We start from the raw sequence: 14,100 nt of genomic DNA on the forward strand, positions 1-14,100 counted from the left end.
TGACACAAATCAGATTGGACGGGCGTTGCTCACCCGTGAGTAACCGGCTCCTCTGCCGCCGCATCCCTCCGTTATTATCCTGTAAACTAATATCCACCCAGTGCGCGGTTCATCCCGGTGCTCACCTGTGATTGGCTGCCGAGGCGCAGTCACTGTGATGCGCTCGATTAACACTCACCTGAGACTTCCCCACGACATGCATGTGCTCTATAACCACAACAGCGGCATCAATTTGTTGCCATGGCAACCATTATGCATAGCTGCGAAAACGTTACATCTTAATTAGCGATTTTATCCTAAGTGCTTTGACTTTTGTTGAAGAATTGCGCTCCATTCATATACATTCACAATGCAAAGGACAACTGAGTGAACAGACATGGCTTATAAACATATTTACTATATAATCTATATGTTTATGACCATGGACAAGATATGTGACATGTTTAAGTCCTTTCATTCAGTTCATGAAGATATTTATGCTCACTGACAGTAAAAAAAAAATAAGGTAATTATAAGAATAAAAGAAAATGGCAAACAAACTTAGAAAGAAATAGCAATTTGTTTAAAAGCTACTTGGTTACTTAATTTGGATGTTAACAACGGAAGTAAAAAAATGCTTTAAATGTGTCAACCATTTTCTTTCTAAGTGTTGAATGTCGTTCTATTTTTAGGCCCCACACTTTTATGCAATGCGTCTGATAACATTAGGTTTTAGACTGACTTTCACAGCGAAGGAAAACACATTGCCTATAACTCATAATATTAATATCTTTAAAGTTAATGCAAAGTTGATAATAGTTTGATCATATGGTTGTCCAGCAAAGTACGTGAGTTAAATAGCAGTTTAACACTAAGAAACACATCTATATCTGGTGACACTGCAGCAGCCTCTCTTTGCAGCTTTCCTCCAACTTTTCTTTTGTGTTTTTTCTTGGATATGCTGCCATTGTGCTGCTGAACAATGATCACAGTCGCGCAGAGCAACAGTCCCACGCACACTGAGCGGACATGACATGACCCACCTCTTTTACACTTCACGCTCGCCTTAGACTTGACTTGACTTGGGGGTAAACTGGCAATCGAGCGGAGTAACGTCAGAATCTGCAGTCAAGGAGCAGGGCGAGAGAGGGCGAGAGAGGACGAGAGAGAGAGAGAGAGAGAGAGAGAGAGAGAGAGAGAGAGAGACGTCGGTTTTGTTCTTTGCGCGTCATGCAAACACTGCGACAAACAAAATGTGAGACAATGACAGGATCGTTGGTGACACGGTGACTGTAACCTTCACACACACACACACACACACACACACACACACACACACACACACACACACACACACACACTGAGAGAGACAGAAGTTTCGACAATAGCAGTGTAAAAATGTTTTAGATATATGTAAAAAAAACCTGAAGTGAAATTACAAATACAATTTGTTTTTAACATTTAGGTGAAAGTAATTAAAGTACATTAGTTATATATGGCCAGCTTCAGTGCTCATTATGCTGTATATATAACGTTATGAGTTCATATTAACACCCTGACAGTAGGGGTTTTTATGTTTTATCAAATAAAGTGGCACAGTCTTTACCTAATGTAGTATGATTCATTCTATAAATAGGTATTGTGTATTTGTTAAACACATAATTTATCATTCAGAACCTCGACAATAATTATCTGACCCAGTAAAGTTAACTCAAGTAAAAAAAAAGTACAGTAAAGTGGTTTAAAATCCAGTAAGGTATGTGCTCGTTTATTTTTTTTAACGTTAGAAATTCAACATTTTAGCCTTAACTTTTGGACATGAGGCATCTTATAAATCTATTATTTATAAATAATTGATCGTATCACTACTGAGATGTTTAAAACGGTAAAAGATCAGCTGTTGGGCAGGAGGTCAGCCCCAATTCTGATCCTCGGTTAATCGGACTATAAGCGGTGTGGACTGTGTACATGCTGTCTGTAATATCCACCTCTCTCTCTCTCTCTCTCTCTCTCTCTCTCTCTTTCTCCCTCTCTCTCTCTCTCACACACACACACAAACACTAGTAAAAGCTTGGAGTGTCAGGGAGTGTAATTACGGCTTGTCAGCCTCCTGTGACACTGGGCTAAAGGGCCAACTCCACATTCTCTGTCTACTTAATCAGCCTTGGCAGTCGAGCCCGACAGTTCCTACTTTCTCAGATATTTTTAACCAGCACATGTGCTGATGTAACTTAGGCCGCCGTGGTTTCGGCACTGCGGGAAGGTGAAAAACTCATATTCAAAGATGATGGAATAAACTGTGGAAAACGACTTGTTATGCTCTTCCAAAATGAGAAAAAAGGGGTTCACTGGGGAATGGAGGGTGAGCATCATATGTAGAGCTCGGGGCATCTGATATGCAACCATTCAATTTATTCCTCCATCTCTGTCTCCAAATCAGACTATCTACCTGGAAGAATGCGCACACACAGCATAGCCCAGCACATCACACGGCCTCCAGCGCTGCTGCTGCTGCTGCTGCTGCTGCTGCTCTTTACAAAAATTGTTTCTGAAATGGAGCTAAGAAGATTTTTTTTGTGGATGATAAGATGATTTTAAAGGAGATATTTTCTGTCACAATAATCAGCAGGTGACAAGTGCCAATATATGTTTCCTTTTGTCGTCTGCTTATACTGCTGCTGCTGCTGCTGCTGCTGCTGCTGCTGGATGTTGTCTTTTGCCAGTTTGTGCCATTATTTTGCAAACAAATCGCCATCGCTAACCCTGCAATTAAATAAATGGGCTAAGATTTTTTTTTTAAATGAATGGTTCACAATTGCAGCATATTTATGTCTTTAATGAAATGTATCCTATAGACGTAAATGTAAATGCACACATGAAGGCAGATGGAGGGTTTAAGCGGGAGCATGTCCAATAATTCATGGATCAAATTAAATAATGGATCTTGATGCACACAAGCCTACGTTTTAATCTCTCCCAAAAACTGGTGGAAGCCACCTGTTTCTGAAATGTTTGACTGGCGTGGATGAAGCGCGAGGAGACGAGACTAATTGATTTTAAGTGGCGTCTCTATGGGCTGAAAAAGTATAAGAGGGTCCAAACTCCTCCAGTTTGTACCTGAACCGATGAGCAGTTGTGTGTGTGGGGGGGCCACGGACGGAGGGGCCATAGCTGGAGCTGCTCCGTGCTCTGTTGGAGCGCGTCGATGGGTGTGGGGTGATTATTATGAAGTGAACTTACTTCTACAGAGGCAGTAAGCTGACATGTCAAGCCTAATTCACCAAACAGCAGAAGACAAATCGTGTCTGTGATACACAGACGCTCTCCTGCTCCTGTATCCACGTCAACACAGATGAATTCATATTCTCTTTCAGTCAATCCAGGAGTCAGGGTCAGGACATGAGTCGGGGAATGATTTCTGGAGCCGCCAAATTGCTGAATTATTTACTTAAATTCAATAAATAGCGCATGAATATACTTTTCGTTCCACGAAAGTACATAATCAAGTGTTACAGAAATTGGAGTAAAATAGTCGGAAACGTCATATTACGCACTAATGTGCGGTTTTCACGGTTTATATTATTATGAAGAGTGTGTCCTGTGAGTTTGTCATCTTGGTCCCCATTTTAAAAGTTTGGGAACACACACACACTCATGCTCACAATGAACGCGCGCACGCAGAAGCATGCATGCATGCACCACAGAGCTCGGACCTGCAGAGAGAGAGAGAGAGAGAGAGAGAGAGAGGGAGAGAGAGAAAAAAAGCATGTCTCCCTGAGTGAGCGGAAGAAAAAGGGGGTAAAGAAGAGGGGGCGAAGGATGCCGTCTTGCAGCTTCACTCTTCCAGGGTCTCACACACAGGATCCGGGCGCACGGCACCATTGAGTACAGGAGGCTTTTGCGTGGAGGTTCATTAGAAGTAACGAGTTGACACAAGGTAAATCTTAATGTTTAGGCGCCTTTCTCTACCGGCCTGCGGAGGAGCCCTCATTAACTGTCGCTAACAACCCGTGTAAATACACTGATTGGACAGCTCCGATACAAGCTCCCAGCCCTGCCAGGAAGTCCCCCTAATGAGACCACACAATAAAAACAACAAAAGAGAGGAGAGAGAGGTAGAGGGGGAGAGGGAGAGAGAGAGAGAGAGAGAGAGAGAGAGAGAGAGAGAGAGAGAGAGAGAGAGAGAGAGAGAGAGGTTAAAAAACTTTTGTACAAGCTTTGCTGTTAAGGTTGGCGCCACATTCACCCAACATTATCACAATAAATTGCACCCGTTACTTTATTTTCTATCTTTTTCTCACTGTTGTATTTACTTCATGTTTGTGTAAATGCACGCTCTGTGCTCTGGGGGTGGACTGACCTACTGCTCACGTGACTGAGTAAGTTCACTATCAGTTGTTTTGAGTTTGTCATTCAATCAAAAATAAACCAGAATTATATTGGAACGTGTTGTTTTAGCCAAAGAAAGAAAGGTTTGTAAATTAAAACAACATCGTCTCGGCAGCGGCTCTGTCCTCGAGAGCAAGAGAGAAGGTACACTGCAAAAATATCAACTTCATTTTCAGGTTAATTTTTTTACTAAATTGTTTTACTATTTTTTTTACTTATATATGTATGTATTGCTTGTGCTCTGATGCGGTGATTTTTACGCATTTTTACGCATAAAAACACATTGGTATCATATTGGTAATTTATGTTACTATTTTCAAAAAGTAAACTGATTCTAACTTTTCATAAAAACAAGTTGTAATAGAAACATAATGAAATAATCACAACACGTTTCTGTGTTGTTACTGTTTTTTTTAATTCTAAGAAACATAAAGACTCGTAAAATGCAAGGCCCACATTCAATGACTTGTTCAGATCGATATTTTTTACAGTGTATAGATCTGGCACACAGGCATGGCCAGCGTGGTACGGAGCGCGTTGTGCGCTCAGTCCCGACAGCATCTGACATCTGCTGTGCAAAGGCACACATCTCCCCGCTGCTCCGCGAATTAAAAAAAATGCACTTGTGACAAATTAACTTTAGCGGATTAAGTGACAGAGAAAGAGAAGAAAGACATGGGAGTTTTTTTTTCTTGTGTCCGACAAACACAAAAAAAATCGCCTCGTTTACTGAGCAGCAGATGTGGACACGGGACTGCGTGGACGGAACTTACAGAAGCAGGTGCTGGATGTTACTCCTGGTCTTGATTGGACATATTGACCTGCAGTGAATGGACCAGTGTCTCAAGCTGGAATGGTCCGTGACAGAGCGTGGACCGAGACCTGCTCACATTTCTGCAGGGGGTCGAAAAACAGCAAGAAGAAGAAAATAATATATAATAATAAAAAATACCATATATATGCATATATACATATGTCCGTTGATAAATAACATATTAGGGTCTTACATGACTATTTCAAAAAGTTTTCAAAAGTAAGAAAAGAAAATCAACGCACAAATGCACGTGTGCGTTCAGAGAAAGTCTATTCAGCCATAGTTTTACAGGGATAAAGAAAACAGGGGAAAATGTGATTATTCTGTTACATACCCATCATCTCTCCAAAGTCTGCTGCGGTGAATCAGGATGGAGCAGCAGGCGCAGGAGTCTCTGCTGTGACTGCAGGAGGTGCCTTTTCTGACCAGCCTCTGCCAGACGTGGGGTCAACGAGGGAGCAAACAGAGAAAAAAATGAAATTAAATAAATAAATAAAAAATAATAATAATAAAAATTCAAGACCCCTTCTTTCGTGCCGTCCATTTCTTCCCCTCTTACCTTTTACAGCCAACACCTTTTTCTTTCTTCCATCTCATCCGGTCCTCTCTCTCTCTCTCTCTCTCTCACTCTCTCGTCCATGACGTAACATCCAGCTTTGTTTATTTGCTCATCTCACTGGAACAGACTGATAATGAAAATAACTCTCTAATTGGCAGTTAACGAGAATGCTAAGGTTTTAGACTCAATGCGCTGCTGCTGCTGCTGCTGCTGCGCTGATACTTTCGCAGAATAACAGAATTTGTTTCCCCCCTCGACCGTAAACAATAACTTTGTTGATATAAAACTTTGCAAACAAAGTTTGACTGAGACTTTTAATTAACAGGAGGTCGCAGAGGAGAGGAGAAGACGTGCATGCGCGTCTGTTTGCAGCTCGACTCACACATTTCCAGTGTTTCACGAGACAAATTGCTGTTTGTGTTGTCAAGTCTGGAGATTTTAGGCTGTAGGTAAACGGAGAAGAACTAAATACTCCGCGTGCTTTCAGAGCTTTCGTCCCCCGCTGCTCGGAACATTCAGCAAGTCCTCGGATAAACACACAATTACGGCAGGTGAATAAACTTGTTTGGGGGTGTTAATTACATGCTTAACGTAAACAAAAGCCATGTAAAAGAATGTGAATTAGCAGTGGCTTTTTCCCCTCAATCCCCATTCAGGTTTTACATTTCACCAGGCTCTCTCTTCATGAAGTGATTTCCGTATTGCCTGCGAGGGATATACTCCTGAACAAGGCACCTCCACAACATAATGCTGGAGAAAACCTGCAGCAGCCTTTGCTTGAATGGTGACCGCCTCAGTTTGGAGCCCAGTCAGGTGTGTGTGTCTGTCTGTGTGTGTGTGTGTAAGCCTGCACTCTTGGGGTCGTCCTTGCGTGCAGGGGCGAGTGCGCGTGTGTAATAGAGACACAGGGAAAGGGTGAAGATGATGATGATGACGATGATGAAGATGATGGTGGTGATGATGATGATGATAATGATGAAGATGATGATGATGATGATGATTATGGTGGAGGTTACTTTTAACACCAGCATGAAAATACCAGCTTTCACTTCCAGTCCAGGGGGCTTGGTCTTGCCACTTGGAATTAGTGGTCCTAAGGTTTGAAAATATACTCCTCACACACATACACATACGCACACACATGCGCGCGTGCGCACACAGACCCAGCGCCTGACCCTGCAACAAGATCATCATCATCATCATCGTCGTCGTCGTCATCACCTCTGCTCTGTATCTCACACATCTGCAGACACCAAAGGGTCTCACTTTGCCCCAAAACGCCGTCATTAACCAGTGCGTAAATACGCGTAATTGCAGCAGAAAATCCACTGAGGTTAAATAAACAGATTATTATAGTCATGCAAGCCAAGCTTGTATACTCACTGTCGCTCCAAGCCTGGAGTCGCCGGTCCATCAGTCCGGCCCCAGAGAATGTGCAAATCTGAAAAAAAGGGAAAGAAAAGTTTTGAATTCCTGAATGATTTTGTAAAAAGGCGGCTTAGGATCATTATGTCAGCTTTACTGAGGGCGGATTAAGTGGAGTCTAGATGCTACGCCTTGTACACGGCCTTTTCACAATGTGGGCACTGTTCGTGTGAGAGTGAACTCACACTATTTTAACACCCTGTAAGCTCTGTCTAAATATGAAGCCGGTTGAGCCATAAACATTAAAATCACACCGCCGTGGCTACCGCTGTAAGCCGAGTCCTGTGACTGGATGTGGACAATGATCATGTCCTCACCACAAGATCAAATACATGAGAACTACATTTATGTCCCGAGTCCATGACACCATTCCAATGTAATTCCAACACCAGTTGTAATAATTAGAGGGCTGGACTATTTAAAAAAAAAAAAAAACAAAAAAAAAAACTGGTAAAGTGGTGGCATTAAAGGGGCGATGCCACTGGCAAATTAGCGTTCGAACTAAACCGCCATGATATGTGTTTAATCAACACATCCCTGCGATGTTTCACAATGATATTCATTAGAAACAAAATATCTTTTGGAGAAGTGGCAGTGGGCAGCAGGCCAGAGCTGAGCCCGGTGTCCCAGAGGAAAGGCCGGGGACAGCAGGAGGGGGAGCAGCGGCATCACACTGCAGTCACAGCAACTAAACCAACACAGAGACAGTGACCACACAGCAGCGTGCACGAGACAAGTAAGTCATGCTCAGACTGTGGAATAAAAATCTCATTTTCTTTAATCTCATGCAGATCCAGGGAAAAAGCCAAAGGATTAAAGGACTGTCATAATGTCATCTTTTAGAAAGCAAGAGAATGGAAAGTGATAATATACAGTAGGAAAAGCGCAGAATAGACTATAGTGCTCGCTCGCTCATCGCTCACCCATTCACAGAATATGAATAGACTGATAAAAAAAAGATTAAAAAGTAACTAGAGGGGAAAAAAACTATACGAAAATAATGTGCAAGTGGACCCGCTTCTATTTAAAACGTGTATTCCCGTGTAGCAGTCACTGGTTGTCCATTTGTCACCCATTTAAAGCTCCCTCTGCCTCCCTCCCTCCCTGAGCATCTCCAGTCTACATATCTCCTTTAGCTTTAACGAGCCTCGTTAAGATCGCAATAATATTCCACCCTCTAATTGCTCATTCCATTCAGTAGATAGGCGAGCATTGGCTTGTGCATGATGCGCGCGGTGCGGTGGGAGGGTTGCTGTGGAGATCCGAGATTCTGATAACCCCCCGTGCCTGCTGCACAAGTGGTGAAAGCCTCGCGCTACGTACTGGCTAATGATTGGCACGCTTGACAGTGATTGGCAGGGCTGCCATGACAACGCTACAACGACACCAAGAAGACCAATAGAAAAGGGAAACAAAATGTTTCAATGCTACACTCAACGGCGGATTTAGGGGGGAGATATTATGAGGCTGGTGTCATTAGGCGATAGCCATTGAATCATTCAATCTTTTTTACTTGCCGTATTTTTTCGGTTTTTCCTTTTTCTCGATAATTTTCTTTCTCTCTCAGGTCATTTCCATGGTTTTCAGGTCCCCTTTAGAGCTTTATCCCTCCCATTTCTTCCTGCCAAACTTCGCTGATCGCCCTCTGCTCCTGGCGAACAGCGCTCCCACCACCAGGTCTCCAGAAGACTTGTCCATGTTTCAGCTACCGACCCTAAACTTCTCCCCGGAGCAGGTGGCGAGCGTCTGCGAGACGCTGGAGGAGACCGGGGACATCGAACGGCTGGGCCGCTTCCTCTGGTCCTTGCCTGTGGCTCCGGGAGCGTGCGAAGCGATCAACAAGCACGAGTCCATCCTGCGCGCCCGCGCCGTGGTGGCGTTCCACACGGGGAATTTCAGAGACCTCTACCACATCCTGGAGAACCACAAGTTCACCAAGGACTCGCACGGCAAACTGCAGGCCATGTGGCTGGAGGCGCACTACCAGGAGGCCGAGAAGCTCCGCGGTCGTCCCCTCGGACCGGTCGACAAGTACCGGGTGCGGAAGAAGTTTCCGCTGCCTCGAACCATCTGGGACGGCGAGCAGAAGACGCACTGTTTCAAAGAGCGGACACGGAGCCTGCTGAGGGAGTGGTACCTTCAGGACCCATATCCAAACCCCAGCAAGAAAAGGGAATTGGCTCAAGCCACTGGACTCACTCCCACACAGGTCGGAAACTGGTTTAAAAACCGGAGGCAACGAGACAGAGCCGCGGCAGCCAAAAACAGGTTGGTGATCTTTTTGTCCTATACTCTCCTTCAACACACACGGAAACACGACAACGCTGCAAAGTTGGTCTAAATGTGCGCATTTACAACAAAAACAAGAGATTTCCTCAAACGTGGAGTTAGTTGTGTTGTCGCTTGTGTTTGTGTGGCAGGAGCGGGGAGGGAGGGAGCAGCTGCGGCGACATTTTTGTTTTGAAGTGGTGTCAGTATAAACATGGAAAACATTATTTATGCTGTTGCAAATATCTTCAAGTTGGCTGAATCTGAAAATGTAAAAAATATACACACCTTACAAGCGCGAATACAAACGTTTTACGGCAGATTCGTCATGGCAGCATAATTACAACTTCTTTCTTTCTTTTTTTTGCAGAATGTTGTGTGATCTTTCACACAACAAAAAGTAACCTTTCAACTCATAAACTTATTATATATAACCAAAATGTAAACTGCTGCTGTGCACTGTAATTTACAAATATATGTTCCGTAATGGAATAAATGACAACTTGTATGAAATGAATATAATAGTTTTTTTTTACACGTATGACTAATATTTTGTGTGAATAGCCAAACACAATATTTTAATCAGGGAAATAAAATTAAAGAGGAAGAGCCTTAATATTTATTTTTGCCAAAAGTTAAATAAATAATGTTTTTTATATAATTTGAAATTGTGCTATTTCGTGCATACATTTAAACAGTGTTGCATTTTTTATGTATTGATTTACTAAAACATATGATAACTAAATTTCTCCTGTGTGCTGCAGTGCATTTGTTATTATTTTTTAACATCACATGTGACTATTGTTGGTGAAGATTATATCAAAGGATAATGGAGATGTTATTGATATTACATGAGCAAAGTAAGCGTGGGTGTTTATTTATTAATTTATTTTTTTATTAAAAAAAAACAAACATTGCCAGAGAGGCTATATTGATAACATTAAGTGTGGTATCATTCCAGCGAAATGCAATAATTGATTAGAAAAATACCTCGCAGAGAACTAAGCCATATGAACAGTATTCTAATCTTTCTGCTAAATGAAGAGATATATTTCCACACTGACATTTATCCCGCCGTGATGGAGTTATTATCGTGAGTGGATTGGAGATAAACATTTAGGATGATTGCACTAACCTGGATCTCGATGTCACTCACTCACGTACTGTGGGTCACAATGAAACACGACCGTGTCAAAGCAACGGGACATTTGTATAAAAAGATCTCGTTCAATTTGAATAGTTAATGATGCCTTTATAAGCCCGTAGAGGCACGTGCTGTGTGGGATAAATAACACTGAGCAGAAGCAATAATAATAATAACAATAATAATAATAACAATAACAATAATAATAATAATAATAACAACAACAACAAATGTGCTACACATTTTACAATATCAGAGGAAAAAAGATACAGACTTGCTGCAAAGATTGCGCTTAAACTGCCTTCCGAAAGTCAACAACTCCAAGTTGGATTTAAATTAAAGCTCATATTTTTCTGCAGTGATGTAACAAGTAATTTCTGCCCCCTGATCTGTGCGATTATCAGGCTTACTTTTGTAAACAAACAACAACAAAAACCGTGCAAAAAGAAAGAGGAAGACACCGCATTACATGTGCTGCTTTAAATTGTGCTGTGTTTTTGTCCGCTGAAAGCTGGCTGTTTGATAAAAGCATGCATGCATGGCTGGGGCCGGCAGGGGGAAAGAAAGGCGAGTTTGAACCCCTATTTTGCAGCAGGACGAGGAGGAGGAGGGGAATGGTAATGGGGGACATTCTAAGGTCTAATTGCCATTTCACTCATTTTCTTCTCTTTTTTTCTCTCTCCCCTCCTCGCCTCTATTCTTCTCCAGGCTCCAGCACCAAGCAATAGGACCGGCCGGTATGAGGTCGCTGTCGGAGGCCGGCCTCACCCCTCACAGCTCGGCAGAGTCGCCTTCGACCGCGGCCAGTCCCACCACCAGCGTTTCCAGTATGACAGAGAGAGTCGACACTGGGACGTCCATCCTGTCCGTCACATCCAGTGACTCGGAGTGCGATGTATGATACGGAGGACACACAAAAAACAAAAACACGCATAAAAGCAAACAAAAAGAGAAATATTTACAGGGAAAATGGACCCGAGAGAAAGGAAAGAGACTTATGAAATATCGCGGATGAAAAAGGACCGATTCATATAAATATTAAAGTAAAAAAAAGAGATAAAGCACGTCGTTTTTTTTAATCAAAAGCGCTTTCAAAAAGGACCCACGCCTACCCCTCCTCTTCATACCCCCATACCACCACCCACTACACTTGCATGATGTTTTTTTATTTTTTTTATTTTTCATTTTGTATTCAGGGAAAACCACCTGAATGCAAGATTTTCCATCAGGAACATCGATCAGAGGGAATAAAAACACATCGTCTTGGTGTCTTCGTCGCCTTTTTTTCCCTCCTCATCTCCGTTTTTAGTCCAAGTGACAACGACGACGACGATGATGATGACGGTGAAGCAGCCGCAGACAAGATGCAAACCCTGTTTTATTTATTATTATTATTTTTTTCTATTATTATTATTTTAACTTTGTGTTCATCAGACAATCATTTTTAAGTCGTAAGCACCTTTTTAAAAACACTTCTGTCACTGCCTGTGTGGGGTACATGCTCAAAAAGAAAATGTCGGTTTATGACTGTATCAGATTTTTATTTTTATTTTCAAAATTTTATATTGAATTATGTATATCTCAAATAATGCGATCATTCTCCCGGTCTGTAATATACGTGTAGAAATATGCTTGTACATAGTTATTGCCCTCCCTCGTCTCATCCTCTTTTCTATCCCTCCCTCACTTTTCTTGACTTGATGTTCCTACATAAAATATTTGTCAAAACTTACAACTAAAGTGCTCTAGGCGTCTTTGTTGTTTTCAGTTGTTTATTTTTAATTTTATTTTTTTGTGGGTGGGGGGGGCTGATGATCACGACATGATATTACATGTCACCTTTGAGACAAAAAAGATGAAGGTGGAATATAATTTTAACATTTATTCCAGTGTCTAAAGGCTGCACCCCCCCCCCCCCCCCCTCTCTCTCTCTGCCCTCTGCTGCCCCGCGGGGTCGCACAAAGCGCTTATTTACATCCGCCCATTCAGTGTTTCTTTCTTGTGTGGTTATTATGTTAATGTACCATACATTTCTAAATCAAATACAGTATTCAATTTGCTGTATCTGTGTGCATGATATCTGTCTCTCCGTCCGATTAAGGATAAGGACATTGATGAGTGTCTAAACACATGTTCATATTGGGTCATTATTGGATTATTAATGCTCGTCATGGCTTATGCTGGTTATGATGAAGTCACCTACAATCAGTGTGGTTCTAGTTCCCGACACATGGCAAATATAGAGTTTGCAAGATTATTTATAATGGAAGTGACTGATATTGCTAAAAAAAATCGTCCCATATGACAGCTCCTGTATAATGCACACTTTCTTTTGGCAAATGTCAACGTCATGCAGCACTTAAAAATCTGAGTGCTATTTCCCTTTTTGTTTACCGTTGCTAGTGAATGCAGAAATTAAGTAAACGCGCCATTAAATGGGCTAATCACGATGGGACTCCTCCCCTGTCCCAATCTCCCATTGTGGGCCGCTGAAAAGAGCTTTTCTTCCACGGACGAGAACCATTTCCCCTCCAAAAAAAAGGCTTTCTCTCCTGCAGTCCCTTTCCATCTAAATCCCCAACCAATTATGCAGCAGAGCAGAGCAGATTTGCTACAGGACACTGTTGCAGGAGCTAGAGTTTTGGTGGAAAAAAACATTTGCGCAAAGATTTCTGCTTCCTGGCTGCAGCGGCGAGGATTTTAAACAGGACACAGCAATAACCGCGAGCTTCGCGCGTCTCTGTTGAGAGTTGCAGCCGCGTCTTTGGCAGCAGAAAGTAGGACAGACGGCGGTGTTTGGCTCAGGGAGACATCGGCAGCGTTAAACTTGCAGCTCTGTAATTGTGACAGATTTGTCTCTGCACCTGAAACTGACGCTTTGCTGCGTAACACGGCTCCTTTTGGGCCTTTACTGTGGTGACAGGGATGAAGATGTCAGTATATTTTTCTCAGGGTGTTTTGTGTAATTGTTTGCAAAGTCTGAAAACTCAACTATAAACTAATGCGCGCGGTGAGGTCGCAGAGCAGGACAGAAAATGCAAACCACAATTTTGTTTATGGTTGTAAGTTATTAACAAACGCGCACGGGCAAGTGGAAATATTTTTGTTTGCTTTGTTGTTGTATAATGAAATCCTATTTTATTTGAAGAGTCCACAGTGTGATACATACTTTGCTGTAGATAACTTGAGCTCTCACAGTGGATTCTGTTGGTTTTTTTTTTGTTTCTGCATAAATCTGCACTGGTTGAAATGTGCGCATAAGTTATCTCCGTGCGTAAGTCTCTAACCCAGACGGATACCAATCCAAGCACAGAAACAAGTGTGTGAAAAGCTGCAGACTCAATGGGCCTGTGATCCTGAAATAACCGAGGCCATGATGCAGCTCCCCGCAGCCTGTGTGCCTCAAACAAACCACACACACACACACAGCGCATTTACATAATTTAGCTGCTTTTTTATCCTCGGCGAATTACAAGTGAGGGACAAGACTAAAACAGAGCAACTTTGAGGTATAAATATGAG

At 42.4% G+C, this 14,100-nt stretch overlaps 1 protein-coding gene and 1 long non-coding RNA gene across 2 annotated transcripts; one reads left to right on the forward strand and one right to left on the reverse strand.

The window, feature by feature from the left end:
• Positions 1 to 4,059: 4,059 nt before the first annotated feature.
• LOC131474102 (uncharacterized) lies at positions 4,060 to 7,613 on the reverse strand. Its single transcript, XR_009242265.1, has 4 exons — positions 7,125 to 7,613; positions 5,742 to 5,868; positions 5,517 to 5,614; positions 4,060 to 5,262 (listed from the first exon to the last, which is right to left on the reverse strand). It is a non-coding gene; the product is annotated as an uncharacterized LOC131474102 (long non-coding RNA).
• Positions 7,614 to 8,443: 830 nt separating this feature from the next.
• Positions 8,444 to 12,337, forward strand: six3a (SIX homeobox 3a). Its single transcript, XM_058651840.1, has 2 exons — positions 8,444 to 9,434; positions 11,287 to 12,337. The coding sequence occupies exons 1-2, from the start codon at positions 8,743 to 8,745 to the stop codon at positions 11,477 to 11,479; spliced, it is 885 nt and encodes a 294-aa protein (XP_058507823.1). The 5' UTR covers positions 8,444 to 8,742; the 3' UTR covers positions 11,480 to 12,337.
• Positions 12,338 to 14,100: the final 1,763 nt, after the last annotated feature.

The sequence above is a fragment of the Solea solea genome, chromosome 15, assembly GCF_958295425.1.
Source record: "Solea solea chromosome 15, fSolSol10.1, whole genome shotgun sequence".
Lineage (NCBI taxonomy): Eukaryota > Metazoa > Chordata > Actinopteri > Pleuronectiformes > Soleidae > Solea > Solea solea.